Consider the following 24426-nt stretch of genomic DNA (forward strand, 5'->3'; position numbering starts at 1 on the left):
CTGAGGGCAGAAAACCGCCACAGACGCCGGGTCTGGGAACAAAAAACCTCACCTGAATCCCGGGATCATTTTGGCAAAGCCGATCACCTTCTGGATGCTGTAGCTGACCAGGTCGGCCAAGTGCGGGAGCATGGAGAGGTGGGAGAACTCGATGTTCATGGAGGAGCTCTCGTCGTTCTCCTCGGACAGGACCAGGTTTGAAAACATCGGGGGCTCCACGGACTCTGGAGGGGGTCAGAGGACGGAGATGTCACGGGCACAGGGAGCGGCGCCAGCCCGAAGCAGGAGCGGTGTCCGTCCTGCCAGGGGCTCTTTGTGCTGGGTTGAGAGCGCGGGGCGTGAGGAGTGGGGCCGGGAGAGCAATCTGGTCGCACGCCAGCTGCGGGACTCCTGCAGGGGGACCTTCAACGCCTTTCCCGTGCTGCGAGCAAGTCAAAGCAGCGACGCAGCCCAGCGCTCGCCCTCGCGCTCCCCTTACCCCGGAGGGACGAGGCGCACAGAGGGCCACGATCCAGCCGAGCACTTAATGCTTTCAGCTCACAAAAAGCCCTCTGAACACCCCCGGGAGGCTCTTTGAGATAAACGTGTTTCCCAGGAGAAGCAAGACAAGCGTTTTACCCTTGGCCAGACTTCGAAATACCCGTTCCCCTTCCACCCCCAGTAGCACACGGGCACCCCGAGCCCCCACGGGGAGGTGAGAGCGGTACCGGGGAACGTGCTGAAGGCGTCGGAGCCGAAGGCGTCGGTGGAGTCCTCCGAGGAGAAGTCCTGGGTGAGCATGGAGGAGGACCGCGCCGCCACCCTGCTGCTGGACCTGGTTCTCACCGGGGGCTGGAAGAGAGAGCGCGGGACGTGAGGAACGGGGCTCGCCTGCAGCATCGAGATTTTTGCACCGGGACTTTTTTAATGACCAAGGAGAGATCACGGGATGAAACCGGTCAGGTGCCGTTGGTGGGAACCGCTTGGGGCTGCTGGTGCTGTGCAGGGGAATCGGGGCTGGCGCTCCCCTCACCTACCCGAAACTTGGTGAAGTCGGAGTACGTGGGGTCGTAGGTCTTGTGGTGGGCCTCCAGGAGGATGTCGATGACTTTCTGCTGCTCCTCCGAGAGCTTGGGCTTCAGGCTCTCCTTCAGCGCCTCCTCCTCCTTGCGCTTCAGTATCATCTCGCGCTTCCTCTGGACCTCCTCGTCCGTCAGGATGACTGCAGGGATGGGACGGAAGGGGAGCGTTACAAACAGGTGCCGGGAAAACGAGACTGAAGCAGCCCAGGACCGCTGCGGCCAGCAGCATCCCTGCCACGTCGCTAATCCGCCGCTGAACCCGCGTCACCCCGTCCTGCTCCTGCCCTCGCCTGCCCGGTCACGGCTCCCTGCTACGAGACCGGCGCCGTTTCCAGCCCGCTCGGGTGCTTCTAGGCGAGGACCGGGTGCGGCGAGGTCGCGGCAGCGCTGCCACGCGCTTGCTCGAGTGCAGCCCTCCTGTTTGCTCTGTGCTTTCGGGTGGAAGAAATCTTGGTCCTGCAAGACGCGGGCCAGTGGGTTCAGCCGGCTCCTGCGCCGCTTTCGGCTGCTGACAACAGAGGGAGCCCGATGCGGCGGCACCGCGCAGCATCCACCGGGCTACCACGCTGCAGCAGTCAGTCTGGGTGTCCGGCAGCGCTTCGGCAACATCACGAGTATTTTTAAGCCAAAGGGAGGTATAAATAAACCCACATATTGTTTATATTACGGGGGGCAGCCTTCGTCAGCAGCCAAGGGAACCGAAGGCACTACGCCAAGCTTCTCCCATTTACTTAGGGATGGGAGCACCCCCCCAAGGCAATTTGGGCTCCAAAGTCGCCTTTACGAGGAGCTTAAAGACCTGAATACCCCCAGAGGGTCAGAGAAACAACAGAGAGCCACAATCATCCCGTGGGGGTCGCAACCACCCGTCCTCACACCGAGTCCCACCGGGGACTTAATGCTCCCAACCCGCGGGTCCTAAAAATAGCGATGCCCCTTGGCGGAGACGCTATTAGCCTTACACCCGGTCATTAGCAAAAAAACAAACCAAGCACCTTATCTGATGACGGGAGGCTTTCTGCCCTCCGCGGAGACGTGGCGTGGGGCGAGCTGGGGTGGAATTCGGAAGGAGGGGTCGGGGAAGGCGGCGGGGCTGGAGGCTGCAAGGAGCCGTTTGCAGTTCCCGGCCCCTTCCTTCTGCTGCGTTTAGCCGACGGCGTTTTTCCAATACATTTTCGAACTCGCCCAACCTCCGAGGGGATTTAAAGGTCTGGGAGGCTCGGGCCAAAAGGTCGCTCCCGTGACCGGCGCGGTACGGTCAGCGCTGCAGGGGACAGCCCGGCTGCTGGGAGGGAATCTGGGAGCTCGCCACCTCCCGTCCCAGCTGCGATTGGAAAAACGTTGGATCCATCCGGGTGCTGCGTGCAGCGAGGGAAAATCCTTGACAGAGGAAGGGGAGGGCAGGGGAGAGCGCCTCGTGGGGCTGGGGGTGAGGACAGAGCCGAGATTGGGTCCCACCTGGGTCTCCCACGCTCACCCCGGCACCCAAAACGGAGGAGGAGGAATTGGGAGGGGAGGACGAGGACGGGGCAGCAAAACCTGGCTGCCTGGCCCGTCAGAGCAGGAGCTCACGCTGCCTCCTTCACGAGCAATTACAGGGTGACCGGGGCTTCGGTATGACCCTGTTGCAATCAGCCCTATTTAAGCGCTTGACGCAGGAAACCTTTGCTTGTAAAGGGCTGGCAGAATGGATTTGTTTCCAGTGCCTGCTGGGAGAAACGCCGAGGCAGCAGCATTTCTCGCTCTGGTGGGAGCTTCTGAAAAGCAAGAGCATCTCCCAGAGCATCGCTTCCGCAGGGGAACGAACGCCGGCGAGGTTCGTGCTCCCTGGTCCTGTCCCCTAAGGATTTCCCTGTATGGATTCTGTATGGATTTCCCTGTACAGAATCCTGTACGGATTTCTCCGTACAGGGTCTGCACAACGAAGCACCAATTCCCGTCCATCCCAGGGTTTTGGTTGCATCGAGGTTTGGCCGACCACGCTGGGGGCTCTGAACCCACTGCAAAACCGCCAGCGATGCTGACGGAGAGGGGCCGAAACCCCAGCTGGCAGCAGGTCCCTGTTTGGGTGTTTAATGCTCTGATAGGACTTGCCGGAGCCCACGGGAGACTAAAACCCAAAGGAAGGCCTGCAGGCAAATTGAAAAATCAGACAAAGTGGGGTTGCGAGTCCCTTCCAGCCTGCCTTGCGAGCGAGGGCGGCGCGAGCCAGCGCACTGACACGGCGGTGCTGGTGCAAGCCGCGACAGAGCCCAGCATCAAGGGATTGGGAAACGTCCCGGCACGGCTGGGGAAATCGTTCCAGGTGACGCCGGGGAGCAGCAAACCCCGAGCACGCCTTGCTTTGGGGAGGGAGAAGCGTTAGCAGCACACGGGTGAGGATGTCAGCGCGGGAGCGGCTTGCTGGCTCTACAAAGTTCCTGGGAAAAAGGATTAGCATCTCATTTGTGTGCTCAGGAGGACGGATGCGGCCCCGCATGCCCCTGCCTGCCTGCACCTTCCCCTAAAGGTCGCCCCAGGTCCGATCCCTTCCCCAGCGCCGAGCCGGAGGCATCCAGCCCCAGGCTCCTGGCACGAGCAGGGCGCTTGTGGGCTGCCCTGACCCCAAGCCCACGCGGAGGCTGAGATAACATCTGCCCATCGCTGCTGGACAGACGCGGGACCTCTCTGCAGACACCACAAGGACAGCAGGGAAAGCCACAGCCGACACCAGGGGTTGTGCTGGGGTTACCGAGCGCAGGGGGATGCGGCGGCCGGGCGAGGACACAGCCAAAGCAGGGACTCGGCCCGTCGGGTGAGGGAAGGGGCAGCTGAACAGCAGCCAAAGATGAAGTTTGGCAAACATCAGGCACGAAGCGCGCTCGCTGGATGTCGTTCAAGCATTTCATCTGAGCTTGCACGGCGGGCGCTTCTGCCTGCCCCAGCTGGGCACGGGGACACTCGTCCGGCCCCAGGGGTGCAAAAAGCCACGGGGCTTTTCCCTCGCCCTGTGACAGCCTGCCTGGCATGGCTCTCAGAGCGGGGTGGCATTCGGGGTCTCGGCGGGACAGCGAGAAGCAGAAATGCCCCTTGCAGCAGCAGTGGCTTGCAGCCAGACGAGGGCTGAGCAGCGGAAGCAGCAGCGCTTCCGTGTTTAACATCAGGGGGATGAGGCGCAAGCATCGAGGGCAGGAATCCTCCCCGAGCAGCCCCGCAGGGTGCTGAGACCCTGCTCAGCTGCCAAGGGTGCCCAGGATCGCTCTGCACCGGTTCACCTTCGCAGCAAAGCCGAATTCAGCCCCGCTGCCTCTCCCAAACCGGTGCCCCCCGACGTCCCCCAAATCCCAGCTCCCACCGCTGAGCCCTGAGCACCTTCGTCAGCGGGAGACGGGGTGGTTTGAGCGGCCGCCAAACCCCTGGGGGTGTTATCAGCCAGCGGGGACGGGACAGGACGAGCGGTGACACGGCCAAAACTCAGTACGATGGGAGCACAAACTGCAGTGGGGGGGTAACGGGATGCCATGGGCTGGCCGGGAAGCACACACCTCCTACGGCACGTGGGTTTGCACGGGAACTGGAGGGGAGGAAAGCTTGAAACAGAAAACAAAGCGATGAGCAAGCAGCGGGGCTTTAAATCGCGGCTCTCGGAGCCAAGCGCAGCAGCCCCAGCGGCTGCAGGGCCCCCAGCTCCGGCTGCCCCCCGCCGAGCAGGTCGTGTCCCCCCGACGCAGCCGAGCCGCGGCTAACCAAAGCGATGCCGTTACAGATTGCAGAGAGGGCTCTCCATCTGCTCGGCCCCCGCCAACATCCCAGCCTGCCCTAATTACAGGGGACGCCGGCCGCTTCCAGCGGGCACTTCGAGCCCCCGGGGAGCAGACGCCCCCCAGCCAGCCCCCGAAGCCGAGACGCCGCCGGGTGCCGTTTTCCCGGCCGGCCGCCGCTCCTCCTTCCCTCTCGTGCTCCCGCTTTGCCTCTCGGCCAGCCTCCGGCGTCAGCACGGGGCCCGGCGGCCGGCGTTGCACAAGGGCTGCCGGGGTGGGGAATAAGGGAATAAGAAAAATTCCACCTTTGGGGCACTGGGGACGCTGCTCGGTTTCGAGTCCCGCCGTCTGTTCGGGGAAGCGGAGGAGGGCTGCAGGCAGCATCTCCCTCCTGGTGCACCCACGGCCCTCGCCCATGGTCCCACGGAGTCGGGAAATTCCCCTTTCTCTTTCCAGCTTCTCCTCCTCTCTCCCTGGCTCCCGGAGGATGACTTTTTATTCTCCTCCCTTTAGGGGATTTTCAGCGCTGAGATCATAAACTGGGCCTCGCGGTGAGAAAGCTGAGCATCACCTGCTTGTGACTACAACCGCAAGCCTTCTCCCTGGAAAAGGGGAAAGTGGAGGGAGCAGCCCCGCGGGGTGCAGACCCCAGGCAAACCAGACCTTGCTGTGACATCGGGGACGGGGATCACCGACGTCTGAGGACCCGGCTGCAGACGGACAAACAGCCCCAGGACACACTGAGCGCAGCTGGGACCCTCCCAAGGAGACTCCCTGATCCCAGCTGACGGGCACCGAGACAAGCACAAAAAATTCCCCGGCAATAACACAGCGGGGAGAGGACCAATACAGCGCCACGAGGCTGCTGCGGCGACGTGTTATTTATCTCCCTGCTTTGCAGCAACACCTTTAGGCCGTGCAGGCACGGGGGCAGCCGAGGGGAAGCCTGTCCCCTGTCCCCGCGTGCACACGCTATAAACATCGGAGAGCTGATAAAAGCCAGGGGAAAACAGGGCAGAGACACCAAGAGAGGTGAATCGCCTGTAGGTTACGGGCGGCTGCGACACCCAGGTCCCTGGAGGGATGGATGTCCCTTCCCGAGTGCCAGGCAGCTGGCAAAAGGCAATTTTGGAGGACAAAAGGGACAACTTAAGCATTTTCTCGCCACCCAGGCAATAGGACCCTTCGTGCTGCTTTATCCTAGGAGAAATCAGGGGCTAGCAGGCAGGGCAGGCGGCGGTAACCCCGGGGTGGAAACCTGTCCTCATCTGCCCCATCCAAAGAGAAGCAGCCCCTGAGCACATCTCCCACCACCGTGGCTTCTCGCCTGGGCTGCGAGGTGGGTTTTGCCTCCGCTGATCGCCTGCCGCTGTAAGCTTGCCCTGTGCTTTACCCCACGCAGATAAGACGGGTGGAAAACCACAAATATTTGCTAACGCTGGCTGCAGAGAGCTCGGGGTTGAACCGCAGGCGTTGCGGCGGGGCCGGGGATCAGCCCGACGGCTGCTGCTGCCCCCAGCCCGGCCCTGACCCTCGCTGCTCCCACACGCTCGCCGGGCTCAGCGTGTTCCTGCTGCCCTCCAGCCTCCACCTCGTCCCCTCCCCGGGGAGTCTTTCGCTCCCCGTGAATTTCGACACGCCAGATTCCCTTCGCCTCGTCGCGCTTCTCTGAGCGCCGGCTCCTCCAGCCCGTCACCGCAGCATCGAGCCCGCTGGCGACATCCCTGCAAACGTGGCTGAGGACGACGTCAAAACACAGCCTGGCTTTTAGGTCCAAGCACCCCAGGACTCGGGAAGGAGATGGGGCTGCCTGCGCCAGACCTCAAATTAACGCAAGCACAAGGCATGTCGACATCTGCCCTATTCCTCCTCCTCTTTACCCCCATCTCGCTCTTATTTCTGCTTCGGACCCATCGGCAGCGGAGCAAATCCTGCCTGTCCTTGCCCGTGGCTCTCCTCATCGCCACCAATGACAGCCGGGGGAAGACATGATCTCCCGTCCAGAGTTTAAAGATCCCTGATGCGACCTATAAATAACAGCAGCACACCTTGTTCCCACTCGTTTAACCAGCACCAAAGTCCGCAGGAAGGTTATTTTTAGGCTCCTTGGTTAGGTTTCATTAATTCAGTAACAATTTGCTAAGGGGGTCGCTTACAAGTTAACTCCTGCCGAGAGCAGGCAGGTCCCGGGCCCCGGCCTGGGCGCGCTGCGGACGCTGAATTTTCCAGCCCTTCCCAGCTAATTAACTGGTACAAGTCAACACGTTTCCCTCGTTAGCAACGGCCACACCAAATGAGCCGCAGCAACCGGAGCCGTAAGCTTCCAGCAGGCAGCTTTGTGCACTGGGGCATGGCAGCGCTCTGCTTTTCAATAACGCGGCGCATTCTCTCCGCGCGTCGTGATTACGAGATAACATCGGTACAAGAAGCACCATCAGAGGAGCCGGGTCTCTGACCACCCTGGGGACATCCCAGGAGGCCTCCGAGCTGGTTTTTGGTGCAGAAGGCACCGAACGGCGCTGCTCCAACCAAGAAAAGCTGCAACCATAGATGCCAAAGCAGCAAAACGCCAAGACCACGCTTTGCGCAGAGCATTTTTCAGGCTGCTTGGTCAGCTACGGAGATGGGCTGGCTCTTCGCTCCTGTCCAGCCGTTAAACCGAGGGTTGTGGCTGTTTCTGCGGGGCAAAATGCAGGACGCGGTCTGAGCTACCGTGGGCTCACCCATCCCTGTACTCACACACGAGAAAGGTTCCTGTGGCACGCTACCTGCTCTTTGCCCCTCCACCTCTCCCCAGGGCATTGCTGCCAGTTTAAAAGGAGACCCAGGGACCTTCCATTCCTGGGGATCTGCTCGATCTTTGCGACACCTGGAAATTTAGGCATTTTCTCCTGCAAACCCCTGCAAGTTCTGCTTTGCCGGAGGAGCCAGACCTGCGTTTCGGCGGCGCGCCGTGACGTCAGGCGCTGTTTGCTCTCTGCTTGTCGCGTAAGGACACCAGCAGCACTCCAATTTTCCAAGCTGGTTCCAAATCTTCAGGTCCATCAATCACGGGACACGATGTCCTGTTTGCAGAGTCTCCTAGCAGAGGGCTGTTATTTTGGTTTGAACGCTACGCGAGCGCCTGCCTTCTCCCAAAGACTTAAGACGGGGAAAGCGCGTAGGAGGAAGTGTGTCAAACAGCTTTTATTTCTAAAAGCTGCTTATCTAAAAATATCGTTGAAGAAAATAAATATTTGGACAACATTAGTCTGTTTGGACTGGGTTAAAAACTACTTTGCCTCCCTCTGCTATTTGCTTAAGTCTCCGCCGTGCACGTGGCCAGGTGGCCGGGCTCACGTTGCAAGAACAAGGGCCCAAAAAAAAGGCCCGAGAGGTTTTGCAGAGCAAAAAGTCTGTCAATTCCACGTTGAATCGCCACCAAATGGCAAACCAGCCATACGGGGAAGCCCGTTTGGTTCTCCCTGCCTGCCGGGACAGGGCGAGGAGCTCGTGCTGCGCCAGGCCGATGGCTTTGCACGGGCAAGGCCGTGAGTTAATCAGCGACAGCCCCGGATGCGCTCCCCGTGGGGCTGCCCTCCAGCAGCCCGCAGAGACAGCCTGGCTCTGGCACAGGCAGCTCCCCACGCGGCTGACAGCCACGGGAACGGCCTCAATCATTAAATGAGCTCCTCTCAATCATTACCCACCACGTCCCCTGCCCTTTGCATCCTCTCCTTACAGAGCTTTTACAGCTTTACGCTCGCGCGCTTTCCTCCTGTGCCGTGCGTTGATTGAGAAGGAAAAGGACATCGGAGAGCAAGGCAGGGCCCTTCCCCACGGGACGCCCGGCTGCATACTCACACTCCTTCATCATGCCGATGTCCACGCAGCGCTTCAGCCGGCAGGCCTGGCAGTGCCGCCGGTTGTCCTTGGTGATTTTGCAGTCGCCGTTGAACGGACACGTGAACATCGCCTTCCTCTTCATGCTTCGCCTGGAGAGGAGCAGAGAAAACACCCAACTCAGTTTTCAACGCACAAAAGGCCACTCCGGACATCCGAGGGGGGGGAGATGCATCACAAACCCAGCTCCCCAAATAGCTGGAGAAAAACCCCCAAGGGCGCGTCAGAAACGGCGCTGACCTGACGCCGTGCAGCGCAGCCGGTCTCCGGCAAGGACCAAGCTCGGAAGGCTGCACCTGGTCGCACACATCTACGGGTTTGATCTCCGAGGTCCAGTCACTATGGCACGGCACGGGAAGGGTGCCTTCTTAAAAGGACACCGCTTGGGGGTTCGAGCACCGCTTAACAGCTTGCTGGTTTCAAACTTACCTTGAAGCTGGAAAGAAGGAGGTGGAAGGATTGTAGAAAACCCCCCACCCGAGCCACCAGCAACAAAAGAAAAGCAGAGGGCAGGCCAGCATGTACCAAAGCAGCGTCATTAAACATTTACCAGCCTTTAAAGCCCGGCTTTGCTGGAATAACTGGCTGGAGTGCGTGTTTGCGTGTGCACGAGAAAAATCTCACTGCAGGATACAAGAGAAACAACGCTTAACATAGTAACCTCTTCTCCACCAAAACCACATCGTGCCACGTTAATCCGCTGCTACAATCAGGCCTGTAAATCTTCCAAGTACAAAGGGTCAAAGCCACAGCTCCCAGCGAAAAAACTCGCCTTCCTGCGCAGCCATGCAGCGCGACATCCACTAATGACACATTGCAGGCATAGCTGAGCTCGTCCATTCAGGGCGGTTTCGGAGATGCCACATCTTGGCTTTGGAGAAAGTTACTCAACGGCCTCCCATCGGTGAGCAAAGCTTATCTTTATCTGCAAGCATTTCCACGCACGCCGCTGTGAAGTGAAGATGGAGGGAAACCAAGCCCGGGGCGCCTCCGGGCTGGAAAGTCAAAGCGAGGATGCTCAGAGGGGCAAACGCAGCAGAAAAGCCCTTGGGAGAGCGCAGCGTGCTGAGATGCAGCTCGGGTACGACAGCAAGAAACCAAACCCGGCCGCCCCCGAGCTGGCGCTGCATTTCAGAGCCTGGAGGGAACATCCTCTGCGAAGAGGAGCCGTGATAAAATTCCCTCGTGGTATCAAAAGGGTGGCGCATGACCCCGAGCTCCCTGTGCAGATGACCCCAGGAGAAGGCAGAGAGGCAAGGGCAGACGGAGCTCCAGCCCAGGAACAGCGCCAAGGCTGCACGTATAGGGTATAAATATACGTTCCTGGGCTGCATGCAGCGTGCAATTAGAGGCTGCTTTAAAAAGGGAGATGTAAACAACGAGGCTTTGCTCTCCCTTCACCTAACGGATGAATAAATGCATTTAGGAAAACGAACGCAGGCAAGGCTGATGGCAGAGCCTCCACAACCTGCCTCACGCAGCGGTGCTCAGCTTGAAATTCGCGTTTCGCCCAGCAGCCGGCTCTCAGTTTTAATCATGTTTCTCTGGGTTTTCCCCTTTCACCAAGGCCAGCGGCACCTTTGCTTTCCCAGGAACAGGGACAAATGCTTCCCAAGCCAGGGGCGAAGCAGGATTTGGAACAGAGCACGCTGGAATCTCCCAGTTTCGGTGAACAACTCGGGTATTTTGAGTATCTGGAGCAGCATCTTCTCCCCTACAGCCCAGGGCAAGGCTGTGGAGGGCACAAACAAGAGAAAGACGAGGCCCTGGGGCAGGGAAAGATGTCCTGTGTGCAAACCAACATTATGGTTTTGGTATGAAAATTGCAGCTTATCCAAATCCAGGGCGGCTGGGCACAATAGAGGGTTTCTGAGCAGCCGCTTCTCTGCCCTAGGGGTCGGCGGCTCGTGGCTCCAAAGCGCCCGGCCTTGCATCAGCGGTGCGGAGGAGCGCGAGCACACAGTGTCCTGCTCCGGTGTATTTTTGTAAAGCCCCAGAACCGGCCATTTCAAGGCTCATTTAGATCCACGTCCCAGGCAGGCTGCCGAATGTTAAAAATAACGAGATCCCTCCCTGCGCAAACGCAGCCTGCGGGCGGGAGCAAACACAGCCAGCGGCGAGGGAGCTGGGCTCTGCCCAGCAAGGAGCTCCGAGGCCTGTAAGCAGAGGTGGTGGGGAAAGGGGACGGTGTTTCCACGGGTGTCCTCCAACATCACCACTCGCTGCCTGCAAACAAGGAGCATCAAGCACTGCAAAGCACGGGGGGGCACCCATCGCTCGCAGGACGCCCACCTCGCGGGGACACGGAGCCCTCCTGCTTCGGCTGCACCCAACAGGACCGATCATCAAAGGGAGCCTCTGAATTTTTGTTTGCAAGATGAAATTTTGATGCACACAGCTCTCCCTACTCATAATCAAACCCCACAGCCGCCTTCTGAGCACCGCGTCCTTCTCATCAGCCCCAGGAGCAGGCTGGGGACCACACCGGGGGTCTTTTTGGCACCAAGCCTGCGGCAGAAGCACCGTTCCCTGAGAAGCAGGGCATGGCCAAACTGCTTGGGATCGGATAATTCCCTATTCCTTCCTCATGCTCCTTCACAGCCCCCCGGGGAAGCCAACCACCAACAGCCAAGGCCTGGAGCAGAGCGGTGGCTCTAGGGCACTACTCATATTTTCTCCCCCAGATCCCGACTGCTCCATCCTCCGCTCCTGGGAGATGATCAGACAACTGCCCCTTGCCCCCAAAATGTCTTTGGAGACCCCCTGGCACATTCTTGCTAGGGAAAGATATTAGGAGCAGCCCTTTGAAGCGAGCCAAGGAGCAAGATTGGTGCTTGGTGTCTTCTGCTTGCTTTCCACCCCTTCCACAGGCAGCCCGGGCATCACCTTGGGCAGGTGCACGCCTCCTGCTGGGTGCTCAGCCCCATTCTCCAGGGTCCGGGATCACTCCTGGCCTCTGTGTCACCTGGATCTCAGCATCCTTTCCTCCCCCCATACTTAAAAATCACAGACCAGGCTCCCAGGCTGCCTCCCCTCCAGCAACAGCCACGTAGGTGCAGGAAGCCAACACAAGGGGACCGAGTGTTTTAAGCTAAACACCTCATGGCCCCAGGGAAGCACGCAAGAAAGGACGGATTTATTTTAAAATACAAAAATAAAGCCAGCAAAACAGCGTCATGTAGAACAGCGCAAAGAACAATTGGGGAGGATTATAGGAGTGGGAGATGCAGTGATGCAGACAGGATGGGTGGGGAGCTGCTAGGTTTTGAAACACCCGGAGCCTTTCCAAGCAGCTCTGCTATTAACACCCAGGGTCAGGGCGCTGGGGGAGCCCGGGACTACTGAAGAAACCAGAGGAGCCGTGGATGCTTCAGCCAAGTCACAGCAGAACAAATCACCGGGGTTTGGCCGCATTATGAGAGCCCCTGAGCAAACAGCAGAGCTCAATAAAAGGCCACTGTTGCCGTTGGCATCATTAATAAACAGTGGACTTTGAAGCAAGCGGCCAAAGGTTGGCTCGTGCCTGTTTGTGCCGCGGGTTACGTGCACGTCTGAGCACCCAGAGGTGCCCGTAAATTCCTAATGCCTTTTATAGAGCCATTAAACCCAGGACCCTCCTGGGTGATTTCACGCTGGATTAATGCTGGGAAATCACACACGGGTACGGCCCCCGAGGCAGATGAGAGCGACCCGGAGGTCCTTCACCCTCAGCTTGTGCTGCTGCAGCTCGATGCTCCCAGCCGCTCGCCCTCTTTTAGCTCCTTCCAGTGCAAGGCTGACCCCCAGGGAACAGCCACCAGGAACTGGCACCTGGGCAGCCATCCTCCAAAAACCTGCTCAGGGAAAACAAGCTGATTTTTTTTTTTTTTAATTGCACGTAAGCGCAAGCTGTTGTTACAAAGCACGAGGTGCTTGCGAAGGGATCCTTAGCTTTTCTGGGGGAGTTGTAGGGGTCCAGGCTCCCCCGCTGCAGCCTTCTCAGGCAGAAAGCGCTTGGATTTTGTGGCAGCAGCAAGCATTAATTAACTCAAGGGTTGAAAACGGCTGGTAAACAAGCTTGTTTCAGCAAGAGGGAACACACCGAGACCTAGCATGGGGACAGCGTGTCTGGGAAGGTTGATTAAAAAACATAGAATGAGCCTCAAATTGAAAATAAAGGCCTTATATGGGGCATGAAGGGCTAGCTGAAGAGGGGAGCTTCTCACCTCATTAAAACGTCTGTTCAGAAATACTGTCACAATCGTACGTCGTACATGGTTACACCAGTGAGATAATAGAGAAAGGGGAAATGCAGCAGCACTGGAGCCTCGTCGCACCCAGTTAAGGGTTTGTCGAGCAGCACCAGTCATTTCAGGGGTCGAGAGCCACTTCAGCGGCCACCACAGGCACACGGGGGACGGGGAAGGTTGGGGACCCCAAATCAGAGCACGGAGGAGGGCACCTGAGAGAAGAGCTCGTCATTTAGCAGCAGCAGCGATTGAGGAAAATGTTGTTGCTCAAGTTGGCCAGGGTTCAGGCCGGCTGCAAGCCTGTGGTATGTGAAAAACCCCCATCTAGCCCCGAAATTCCTGCACGAGGAGGAGTCACGATTTTGCTGTGAAAGCCCGGGCTCTGCTTGATGTAAGAGCCCTGCTCGGCGTGCAAAGCCTCGAGCTCTGCTCTTTGCAATCCCCCAGCCACCTGCTGCTGCCATCTCATTACAGTGCAAAATACTTGAGCAAGGCTTTTCCCAGCCAGTCCCACGCCAGTCATTATCTTACTCGGTCTCACCAGCACTTAGTCATTCTCTCACTTGGTGCAAGCGACCTGAACTCCCACGTGAATGGCTCAGCACCGTCGCTGCAGACACACGAGCCGCTAACAAACATCCACAAGCCTGCGGCCCCCACAGCTCTGAGATGTTTTTGGTTTGGGACAAGCCAGAGACTGCTCAAGACTCCCACCTGGCAGCGGAAAAAAGCCTCAGAAGAGCTGCACGTCCAGCCTACAGCTGCTTTAGGCTCCAGGAGCGGGGAGGGAAAGGCTGCTCGAGCTGGGGAGCAGCTCGGTGCCACCTCCAGCAGCGGGCAGGTTTCCCCGCGCATCTCCCACTACAGAAGCGCGCAGAGCTTCTGAGCAGACAGGCTGCTTTAAAGACAAGCTTGTGCCCAGCAAACCAGCCTAGTTTTCAAAAACCGCTCATTTCAGGTGTGTTTTTTCCCAACCCATAGTGTGCCAGGGGCTTTTATGCTCCTGTCCACGCAGCACGTGGAGGTCTGCAAGGCTCCCAGAGAGGTGGTTATGGGGAAAATTATTCTGCAGCAGTGGATCGCCATGGCAAGCCACAAAAAGGGAAGTGCTTTGGGGCCTCTCCGTTGTCGAGGTCTGCAGGCATATCAGCTGGTTGCAACGCGGGCACAGGGCCGGCAGAGCCGCCCGCAGCCCAGCGCTGTAGGGCTGCAGGTAACGAGCCACAGCCAGGCAGCACCCCAAGGACCACGTCACCTTCTCCTCAAAGCTCGAGGACGGCAGGGTAAGCCTCCTTTCTCCCCAGAGATTCGCTCACCTGAAGAAGCCCTTGCAGCCTTCGCAGGTCATGGCGTTGAAGTGAAAGCCCGTGGCTCTGTCCCCACAGACCCCACAGATTCGGGGCACGTTCCTGTCGAACTCGCCGGCTGGGTCGGGAAGCGACGTGCTGGCAGCCACGGTCTCCATGTCTGGGGGAGCAGAGGAAGGCAGGTATTTATTTCCAGCTGTCACAGCTTCACAAAAAGCTAATTAGGTGCAAGTAAAGGATGCCTCCTTACATTCAAGGTGATCCGATGAGAAAAGCTTCCAATCCCCCCTGCCCATGCTCCCAGCCTTAAGCACACTGCAGAACGTGCTCACATTTATCTGTTCTTAAATGGGAAGGGTCCTACAGCCCACCCCAAACCCTGATCTTTTTTTTTTCTCCCCACTCCTTTGTGTTTGTTGTCGAGAAAAAAACCTTGAAAGGACCCAAATTCACCCAAACCAGAGCTGCAAAACCACAGGGAAAGAGGTCACACCGCCTGCCAGCTAGAGCAGAATTTCCCTTGTGCACAGACAGGAAGCGACACCAGCACACTCATGCCAGCTCCCGTAAGTGAGAAAAATCCCAAACGCAAGTCAACTGAACGTTGTTTAAAAAAAAAAAATCCTCAGCAGGGACGTAAACAAGGGAGGAAGGAAACAGTGCTCCTAGCGCAGAGCATGTGCAACGTAACTGAAATAAATATTAAAAGGGAGCTTTTAATAGGCTTTCCCTGGCTCATGATATCCACCAGCACAAGTCTATCTGCTGTTACAAAGACGAAATATCTAAAAGCAAGAAAATAAAGGTTAGGAGCTTCCACGGTGCCAGGTCTCGGTAAGGACCCCACAGCCCGTGTCTCCAGACGGCACCACCCCGCAGCTCAGCTCCTGTGCCCCCGTGTCCCCACGCACAGGACGCATTATTCCATTTGTGCATCTCAGGATGAGAGATTTTCAAGTTGATTCGAGAGCTTCAAGCGAGCTTTTTTCCTGTTTTTTTTTTTTTTTTTTTTTAAAGTTTTATTTATGTATATTCTCAAGAGGTGCTGCAGATAGCTGCTGTCTAGGCCTAGTCTGCTCTCAGAAGGCTTTCAGCTGATGCATTGTCCTGTACAAAACATCATCAGTCACTCGGTGACTGCAGACAACGAGTCTGGAACAAAAGCGAGTTCAGAAAAAAAAAAAAAAACAGAACGACAAGAGCCCAACCCTCAAGAGCAATTTAAACCCCACCGTACGTCTGCCAGACTGCTGGTGCTCGATGCCAGAGGAGCCTGGACTCCTCTCGACCCGCTGCTGGGGACAGAGCCCTGCAGAGGTTGCCCACGAAGCCCCAAACCGCAGCTGGCAACGCACGAGGGAGATGCCCCCAGAGCACCTGGGGACCCCTGGGTCCCAAAGCAGCTGCAGCAGCTCTCAGTTCTTGGTTTCTCGCGTACCTCGCTTGAAATTTAGCATGACCGAGGCTCCTTTAGCTAGGGGTCCTGTACGGAAAGGGACAGGAGCCCGAGGAGGGCTGGCATTTACCTGGGTCTGGGAGATAAGCCATGTCCTGCCGGTGCGCTTCCCAGGAGCTCTGGAGCTGGGACATGGACCCACCTGCAACGACACGGACAGGACAGTCTGAGACAGCTCCGAGGTCGACGAGCCGGGGCAGGCCGACCACAGCTCGCACCCCGAGAGGCGTGGGGTGACCCGGAGGCAGCCGGCCCCACCGGGCACCACGCGCCGGGTTCCCACCGCGGATCCGGGAGGAGATGTCGCAACGCTCCGGCACGTTGCTGGGGGAGCCCGGGGAACGCGGCGAGAGAGAGAAAGCACAAGGGCACGGGAAGGAAAAGGCAGCGAGAGCCGCACGGCTCGTTCCCTTCACCTCGGTAATATTTTCCTATAAATTTAAATTTCACAATTCAGCCTGTCAGGCGCTCAGTGGCGTGCGACCCGCCGGCTCGCGGGGGATGGCGCAAAGCGGAGCTGGATGGCTGCTATAAACGCGGGTCCTCGCGCAGCAGAGCATGCATCTTCAAAGTCAATGGGATCACTGCGGCGCTGAGAGCCGAGGATGGGGAGGTTTCGGAGGTTTTGCTCCCTCCTCACGTCACTTTGTTCTTTCAGCTTGCAGACGGAAGCACCACACCAGCGCTGGGCTAACACGGTCTTAAAATAGGGATAGGAAAAAGGTTTTCAGAGATAAGAACGAGGTTTTAAGGTGCTTCGCCTTCCTTAAGCTTCCCCCTGTCTTGGGGAGCAGGGGAGCTGGGTGGTTTATCCTTGGGGGTCACCACACTGCTCCCAACACAACCTCACAGCCCGAAGTGATGACAGTGCCATAAGACCCCCCTGCGGAGACCCCAGAGCTCGCTCCCGGGTGTGCAGACACCCGAAGCATCCACCAGACACCACGGCACCTGTGCTCCTCCAGCACCTCGTGCTGCTCCTGCTCTGCCCCCCTTCCCAGGACCACGCAGAGGGGCGCTGACACCCCCGGGATGGGGAAAGCAGGCGCTGGTGGCAGCCTAGGAGAGGTCTCCCACCGCCCTCGTCGCGCCTCTCGCGCTCTGCCAGCTCTCCGTGAAGAAGCAGGAGGTGATTTGCTCACCGCTGCTCGTTAGGGAGCAGCAAGCCCGCGCCGGCCGCAATTCCCGCAGGGATGATGGCGCGGCGTCGAGCTGCCGTCGCAGACTTCTTGGAAAACCTTACTCAGCCCCATCATGGACGTGACGTCGGCAGGCGGGGTGGAGCGCGCGCAGGAGTTTCCCTCCACCCCCACGAAAGGTCGTTCATTCATCAAACGTGACATTTAGCCTTCACCTCTTGGAAAAAAAAAAGCAAAATAATTTGTTTTTAAAAGCGCTGACCTCTCCCCACCGGGCACCCAAAAAGTCAGGCTAGTTTTGCAGCAGTCGCAGCAAAGTTTCGGTGAGCTGGCTTGCAGCCGCAAGCAGAGCAGCCCTGCTTTGTTAAATTTAAGGTTTTGCACCGCCTCAAACCCAAGGCTCCACAAACAGGTCAGGAGACTTGATTTCCAGTGACCCCTATTTTTTTTTTTTCCTCTGGTTTGTACAGAGTTGTAGCAGCTCGAACAGCCCCAAGATGCCGGCGGGGAAGGCTGTGTGGTCGCACTCAGTCGCAGCGCCCCGCCGGGATGCTGCCAGATGACACTCGGGGAAAGGAGCAGCACAGAAGCTGCCGTGCCCGGGGTTTGAGCACCTGGGAAATGCTCACCTGCTGGAGACACATCGAGGGGGGAGAAGAGCGCAGCTCAATCAGCCAGCTCTGTGCAAAGCGCTGCCAGCAGCTGTTATTTCGGCCAGGGCTGCGACAGATCCCGCGTACCCGGGCTGAGACAGCCGGGGGGACGCTGAGAGCGCAGGCATGGGGCAGGAGGTCAGCAGCCGTGCTCGGGGAGAGCAGCAGGAGAGCTGGGGAACAAACCTGGTGGGAGCAGGACACCTGGGAGCATCCTGGGGAGGGGGCTGACATTCCCTAGGTGCGCCCAATTTCCTTCAAACCGGGGTAAAGTCATCCTGAGGATGGGCATAATAGCCATCGAGCCATAATAGCCACCAAACCCGCAACCTGTTGGCCATAGGCTGGGACAACAGGCAGAGGGTAGAGAGGGAACTTGAACAAGAACCGGGTGCGGGAAGTTGTACCTGCCGCTGAGCCCAAGGGAGGAAGGATTCTCTGCTTTTAAGCCCGTATTTACGTCTGAGTCCCCCCGGTAACCGCTCAGACTCCGGTAGGAAGCGTTTATGCTGAAGCGTTTTCTCGTGCTTTATCACTTTCCTTTTTCTCCTGCCAGCTTGCCGTTGCAAAACCCGCGCTCGCGGCTCTTCAAGGCTTGGCAGAAGGGAGAAGGCTCCGGAGGATGACGGCTCCCGCTGAAAGCCTTACTCACCCGCTCTCAGCGTCTGCTTCCTCCCCAGCACCGCGGTGCTGAGACGCTGCCTCCCGACAGCACGTTCCCCTCCTGGCACCAGCAGAGGCCGGAGCAAAGGCTAGCACAAAGCCGGCTCGGACAGCTGCTGCACAAACCCCGGCTCGGCGGGCTTGGCTTCAGATGCCCCCCGCTTTCCCGATGCGCAGGGCCAGGAACGCATTTTGACATCAACTCCCAGGAGAGAAAAAGCCTTTAAAGCGACTGTTAAGGGCTCTGCGTGCTTTCAGCGAGCCAGGTTTTGCTTGCTGAAGGCAACAGGCGAGAGCTCAGGGAAAACGGGAGCTTGCGGTGCTCGGGAGGAGGAGGGTGAGGGGCAGGGGCAGCAGAGCCGTGCCTGGATGCTCACGGGGCGGTCAGACCCCTTACACCTCGCACCAGGCAAATTCACAACTAGAATTAAGACCAAGGCTTTGTCTGGCTGAGGGTGCAAATATAAGGAGCCCGTATCCAGCCTCCCGTGCCCAGGAGGCTCCGGCTTCACCATCGTGCTGAAGATTTGGGGAGAAAGCGAGCCAGTTAAGGAACGGCTGAGCCTTCCCCGGACAGCGCGGGTGGCACCTCCTTGAAGAGGCTTTAAAGCCTTCAGTGTTTTGAGACTAACAACCTTAAACGTTCGCAGGATACAGAAAATACCGTTACAATAGCAGGAAAATATTTGTCAAGTTCTCAATATCTTTGTTTCCCCATCGAAACACATTTCTGGGTTCGTTTCTTTGCCAAGCAAAACAAAAAGCTTTACTCACACAGCCTGAAGAGAACAGGCTGGCTTCTTACGCCTAAGCAAATCCTCACCCCAACGCCTCTCCGACTTGCTGCTGAAGACTCTGCTTAGTCTTGGAGAGGCCCGTTCATTCACACGGAGGTTTTTTTACTATTTCCCTGGCTCTCACACTCAATTAACATCGCTGTTGACACATCAAAACAAAGCGATGCTCCGCGGAGCATCCCCAGAGCCGCTGGCAATGCACTTGCATCTCGAGAAGATATTCCAGTACAAATCAGCCTATTCAAAACATCCAGTCACGGCATGCGAGCAACCCCTTTCTCTATTAAAAAGGCAATTAAATCATTTCCTTCTGTAGCTCCAGGGAGCCCTGCTGCTGCTCTCCGTGAGATTTATTAGGGGAGCTGACTGACAGCCTCCCGCGAGGACGAAGCGCTGCTTCCACGGGCACATCTGGAGCCCAGCACCGGTCCGTGCGGGGACGGTGGCTCCGCACATGGCACGTGGATGGACGGAGCAGGTGAAGCTCCCTGCACTACGCTCACCTCCGTTTCTGGGTTAGAAGCAGGCTGTCATTTCTTTTTGCAACACCCAGAGTGGCTGCAACCTCCTGGGAGCTGGGCAAGGAGGCTGTCGAGGCTGGCAGAGTCAGGAGCCTGGCAGCTCTTTATCACCTGCTGCAAGCCAGCTCCTGCCACCCCTTCCCCCATTAACCTGATCAGATGCAAAACCCTCCTGGAGCGCTACCAACGCCCCCAGACCTGGGCTGGAGGCGCCTCCGCGCCAGGAACACGTAAGCATGACAATTCCTACCCCGGAGAGGCCAGACACTCCCAGTCTGCAAACAGCACGTCGCTGCCGTGAGACAGCCGCGCAGCAGCTGGAGGAGCTAACACCAGCAGCCTCGAGAAGGCCAAAGGGACCCGAAAACCCCACTCGAAGGATGCTCATCACCTTCCCCAGGAGGAATCGGGGGCTGTCCAAATGCTTCGTGGTGCTGGACAGAGCAAGCCCAGAGACGCGCGAAACTCAATCGCAGCCACCCCAGCGCATCCCTGTGATGCAGTTAGGAGCAGACACCGGTGCCTTGGTGACAAAGCTCAAATAAAGCAGCGTTTATGGAGCAGGATCAGGCCTGCTCTCAGCCCTGTGGGGCCCTTCCCACCCACTGGGGCTGGTGGGCACCCAGAAGATGGGATATTTGGGTTTCCACAGCCATCGTGCTGATACCGCCCTTCCCGGCTCTTTGGGAAAGGGCGATGGCTTTCCCCAGGTGTCAGAGAAACCCAAACCCTGCAGAACAGCTCCAGGAGACCTCGCGAGCACACAGGAGCGTGCGACCCTCCAAAATCTGTCCCTCACCCCTCGGTGCAGCGACACGGCCTCAAGCAAGCACATGCACGGGGCAGGTCCGAGGGCCGTGGACGTGTTTCCTCTTGCCCCACCTTGCACCACTGCAGGCTGAAATCTGGGGCTGGAGTCCAGGCACAAACGGCACCAACAGGCAGGAGAAGGAGCAGGGGACACCGTGGCCGGAGACAAGCATCGTGATGCAAGCCTTCAACAGCTTTCCTAGCATGGAGAGGCAGGAGAAAAACATCTGGCCATACACAAGCTCTTTTACCACATCAGCCAAGTATCTTTATGGGATCTCACATTGCAATTAGGCAACAAATCCTTACATGCGCAGGTAAAAGCAGAAAATATTTCTGAGCGCCGTTCCCCTGACGGGGAGGAATGAAGTAAACAGATTTCCAGATTACCGCTCGGGCACAGCATCAAAAATACCTCCAACCTGACTCCTCGCTGGCACGACGCTTTGTCATCGAGGCCACGAAGAAGTAGCCAGAGCCCACACTGCAGAAACCCCGCTGGATCCGCGAGCCGAGGACATCACCAGCACCAGCAGGATCACTAATACGGGATTTTTGTGAGCAACAGATCTTCCCTCAACCTCACCTTCAACAAATAGATGGAAGCAGCTTTTCACATGGCTGCAACTCAGAGCTGGTGGATTGCCCTGTTTTTCTTTTTCAGCTTGTATCATGGCTTTGTGGCACAAGCCAGTACCTCTTGGTGTCACCTCGGTTGGCCACAGGCACAAGGAGAGATGGAGGAGGTCTTGTTCGAGCCCACCTGGCTCAGGCTCTGCCCTTGTTCCCAGCCACGACCCTCTCCGAGCCGTGCAACCCTCTCTGGACCAGCTTGACGCAAGAGCTTGCAGACAGAGCCAGCTCTCAGGACTGGCTGCCAACTGGGATGAGCAAGCCCGGCACACCCCACCTGCCCATCGGCTGCCGATAAGGGTAATTAATAAGGGCAATTAACAGAGACGAGCGCTCGGTTACGGCATCGCTGGAGCGCCCACGGAGCCCCCGTCCCTCTCTGGAGGAGCCACCGCGGCGGCAGAGCGCACGGCGAGCACCGAGCCACGCAGGGGCTGCCGTGGGCTCCCCCTGGGCACCGGAGCTTGCCGAGCCCCCTTCCTACCTCTGACCAGCTCCTGACGTCCACCAGCACGGGGAGGATCTGCCTCGGGGACCCTCGTCCAGAAGCAATGCCCAAAAATCGCTCGGAGCACCACCCTGGGGTGAAGGAGCTGTTGCGTTTTAGCGTCACGTACCTGTGATTCATTTAGAGATTCAGAGCCCCAAAACATTTCTAGAGCAAGAGCAGTCATAAAAGCTTTCAGATAGGGGCAACAACGTTTCGGCAAAGCCTTGTTCTCATAGACTTTGATTTCAAAGAAGACGTCGAGCAATGATTCAGCACCGACATCACGCAAAAAAAGTCTCACACACCTCGAGTCCACATGCAGATCACTGCCTCTTTATGAACTTCAGCGTCCTGGGTAATTTTGGCCCCTTTGTCCCAATCAGGCCCAAAATATTCCTACAGTATAAGCCAGTCCCAACCCCAGTGCCTCCAGTCTGAGCGGGTAACCACCAGTTGCTCTTCTCCTTGCAAGCCTGAGCAGCCCCAGGCCTGGGGCACCCCCAAAAGCAGGGTCCAGCAGCACTGGGGTCCCACACGGGTCTGGGGGTGAAGCAACCAGCTCAGCCCCCCACCAGCACCCTGCCAAACGGGGGCTGGTTCCCAGCAATGGGGTGAACAATTCCCATTTCCCCTCATAGGAGGTGACAGGAGATGACCGCCACGTGCTTTGAAGGGGAACAGGAAGGCAGGAGACGCCTCTCCCAACCTCATCCGAGCCCTTTTTCCTTGTCTGGCACCAAACCCCACGGGCTGCCTGCCCCAGAACAGAAACGCGGGGTTTTAGCAGGAAGAATGCCCCGAGTGCGGGGGGAGATGCAGCTGGTGCCAGCTCCAGCCACCACCGATACAAAAACCAGGAAAAAATGAGAGGGAAGGGTGAAGGTTTGCCAACCGATAACGTGCACGCAAGGCAGATCAAACACACCCGTGCCAGGGCAGCTCACCCCAGGAACGAGGCAGTGGCTCTGAGCTCCGGTGCCACAGGCAGGGGTCCAACACATCAGCCCCAGCGCTTGGCCCCGCAGACCCCATTACACAGCTGATATCCCCCGTTTGCTCCATCCCTCCTCAAAGCTCCCCCTCCAAAGCGGCTGCATTTAAGGTGCAGCAGCACATAATGGTGCACATCAGCAACTGGTGCACGTTAATAAAGCACGGCCACGGACGGTCCCTGCACTCCGAAGGAGAAGCAAGGTCCCTGACCACTGCCTCTGCACATTTCGGGAGGGATGCCTGCCCTCCCCGTGAGCATCACCCGCAGACGCCGAGTTTGTTTCGCAGCCTCGCGAGGACCGTGACTCGCAGAGAGCAAACAGACCCCGGCCACGCAGCCTGAGGCTCGAGGGACGACCTAGAAAACAGCGCAGCATCCAGTGGAGAGAGCCCACGGCAGCGGGGCGAGCTGCAGGCTGCCTCGCTTCCTGCGCGGAGCCACGGGAGGATGTTAGTCATGAATGAGAAGTGGTAAGATGACAAAAAAAAAAAGTCATCAGACCTGTGCAATGAAAGTCGTATTGGTTTCCCTTGGCCCAGAAGCTGTTGCATGTGTTTGTGATTTGTTTAAGGAGAAAGGCAGCTGTTAGATGTTAAGCTGGATTATCTCCAAAGTGGTTTATGTGCTGCTATCGTGCTGCACTCACAGCAAAGTGATTTAAACCTCCGGCACGGCTGCCAGCCTGCTCTGCCTAAAACACGGTGCCTTGGTTATGCCCAAACCCAGCTACTCAGCATCCGGAACAGAACCTTATTTATTCCTCCCAATCCGCCAGCCCCATGCTGCTCCAACAGGGCACCCAGCCCTTCTTCCACACCCAGCTCAGCAGCCGAAACCCACGGTGCTCCTCCTCAGCCCAGCCTGACAGAAAAGCACTTTTTGGCTCAAGCACAGAACCAGCCGGTTTAGACCAAAATCTTCCCGGCCCTTCCTGCGCCCACGAGCAGCTCTGCTGGCGCTGAGCACCCCGAGGAGCAGCAGCCGGGGTGACACGCTGCTTCAGGGGGCAGTTCTGGCCACTGATGCTCTTCATGCCTCTGTCACCCCAAAACCTGCAGGGCATGGGGACTGTCACCATCGGTGCAGCCCTTCAGCCGCATCCGAGGGGTTTGTTCTGTGCACTTTTGCCTCTAAACGGGAGCTCCGGTCTGTCAAAACCGGTCCAGAGCGAACACACGTGGCGTGTTCACACTTGCACGTTGGCCAAGCCGCCGCCAGGATCCCTTCCCACTGCAAACCAGGGCTAAAAATGCCGCAGGCAGCGCGACAGCAGCGTGGGAGCCCAACTTCATCCCTCCTGAGGGGATGCTGGAGGTGCCGCGCGACACCTTCAGCCCCGAGGTCGGCAGGAAGGCACGAGCGTTGGTTTGCAGGAAGGATTTGACCCCTCGTGGCTCAGCAAAACAGCCCGCAAGCCGCTCTGGGTTCGGTGGAAGGGCCTGATCCTGGCCGTGCCTCAGGCACACCGAGCTGGCCTCCGCACGAGGTGCTCCGAGCGCTGGTCCCTGTGAAGGTGCAGCAGTGGGATTGCTCCTTGCCTGCCTCTGGGGGAAGCTGCTTGAGGCAAGACAGCTATTTAACAGCCAGCACCGTCCCTGCCTCTAATATTCACTAGCTCATGGGGAAAAAAAGGGACAAAGCACAAAAAAAAATAATAGTCCTGCTATATTTCGCCTGCCCCCCCATGTGTCTACGACTTACCGCAGGCTGCGGAAGCTGAGGAAGAAGCCATCTCAGCCTGATCCCGGCTGCACAAAGTCCTGCTTGGCTGTCCTAAGGTGGTCAAGGGCTACAGAATAAAGCCAGCTACGGGAAGCTACTCACAAAAAATCAAAACAGTCAAGACCGGAGCTCCCGGAGGTGCCTCGGGACGCGCTGAGGCTGGGAGCGCTGCGGGCTGTCACTGCCGAGCCGGAGGGAGCGGAGCCGTGTTTGCTTTTCAGATGGACACGGTGAACAAACACATGTTTACTGGCACAGCCTCTCTCCAAACAGCACCGCAGCTGGTACTTAGTCACCCGCTAGGGCTTCACCAAAAATTTACCTTCGTC

The 24426-nt window shown here is 58.0% G+C and overlaps 1 protein-coding gene across 3 annotated transcripts in view; it reads right to left on the reverse strand.

The window, feature by feature from the left end:
- Window positions 1-24426, reverse strand: part of VDR (vitamin D receptor) — a 36996-nt gene that overhangs the window by 2945 nt on the left and 9625 nt on the right. For 2 of the 3 annotated variants that reach the window (XM_066985524.1, XM_048056000.2), the window contains 6 exons: window positions 15746-15817; window positions 14229-14379; window positions 8645-8775; window positions 1017-1201; window positions 708-831; window positions 53-224 (listed from right to left, as the gene is read on the reverse strand). In XM_066985524.1, coding sequence (XP_066841625.1) covers window positions 53-224; window positions 708-831; window positions 1017-1201; window positions 8645-8775; window positions 14229-14379; window positions 15746-15809 — 827 coding nt within the window. In that variant the 5' untranslated portion in view covers window positions 15810-15817. Of the gene's footprint in view, window positions 1-52; window positions 225-707; window positions 832-1016; window positions 1202-8644; window positions 8776-14228; window positions 14380-14469; window positions 14624-15745; window positions 15818-24426 lie in introns of those variants that run through there. The other variant, XM_048056002.2, reaches the window with a different exon arrangement.

The sequence above is a fragment of the Anser cygnoides genome, chromosome 32, assembly GCF_040182565.1.
Source record: "Anser cygnoides isolate HZ-2024a breed goose chromosome 32, Taihu_goose_T2T_genome, whole genome shotgun sequence".
NCBI classification, from domain to species: domain Eukaryota; kingdom Metazoa; phylum Chordata; class Aves; order Anseriformes; family Anatidae; genus Anser; species Anser cygnoides.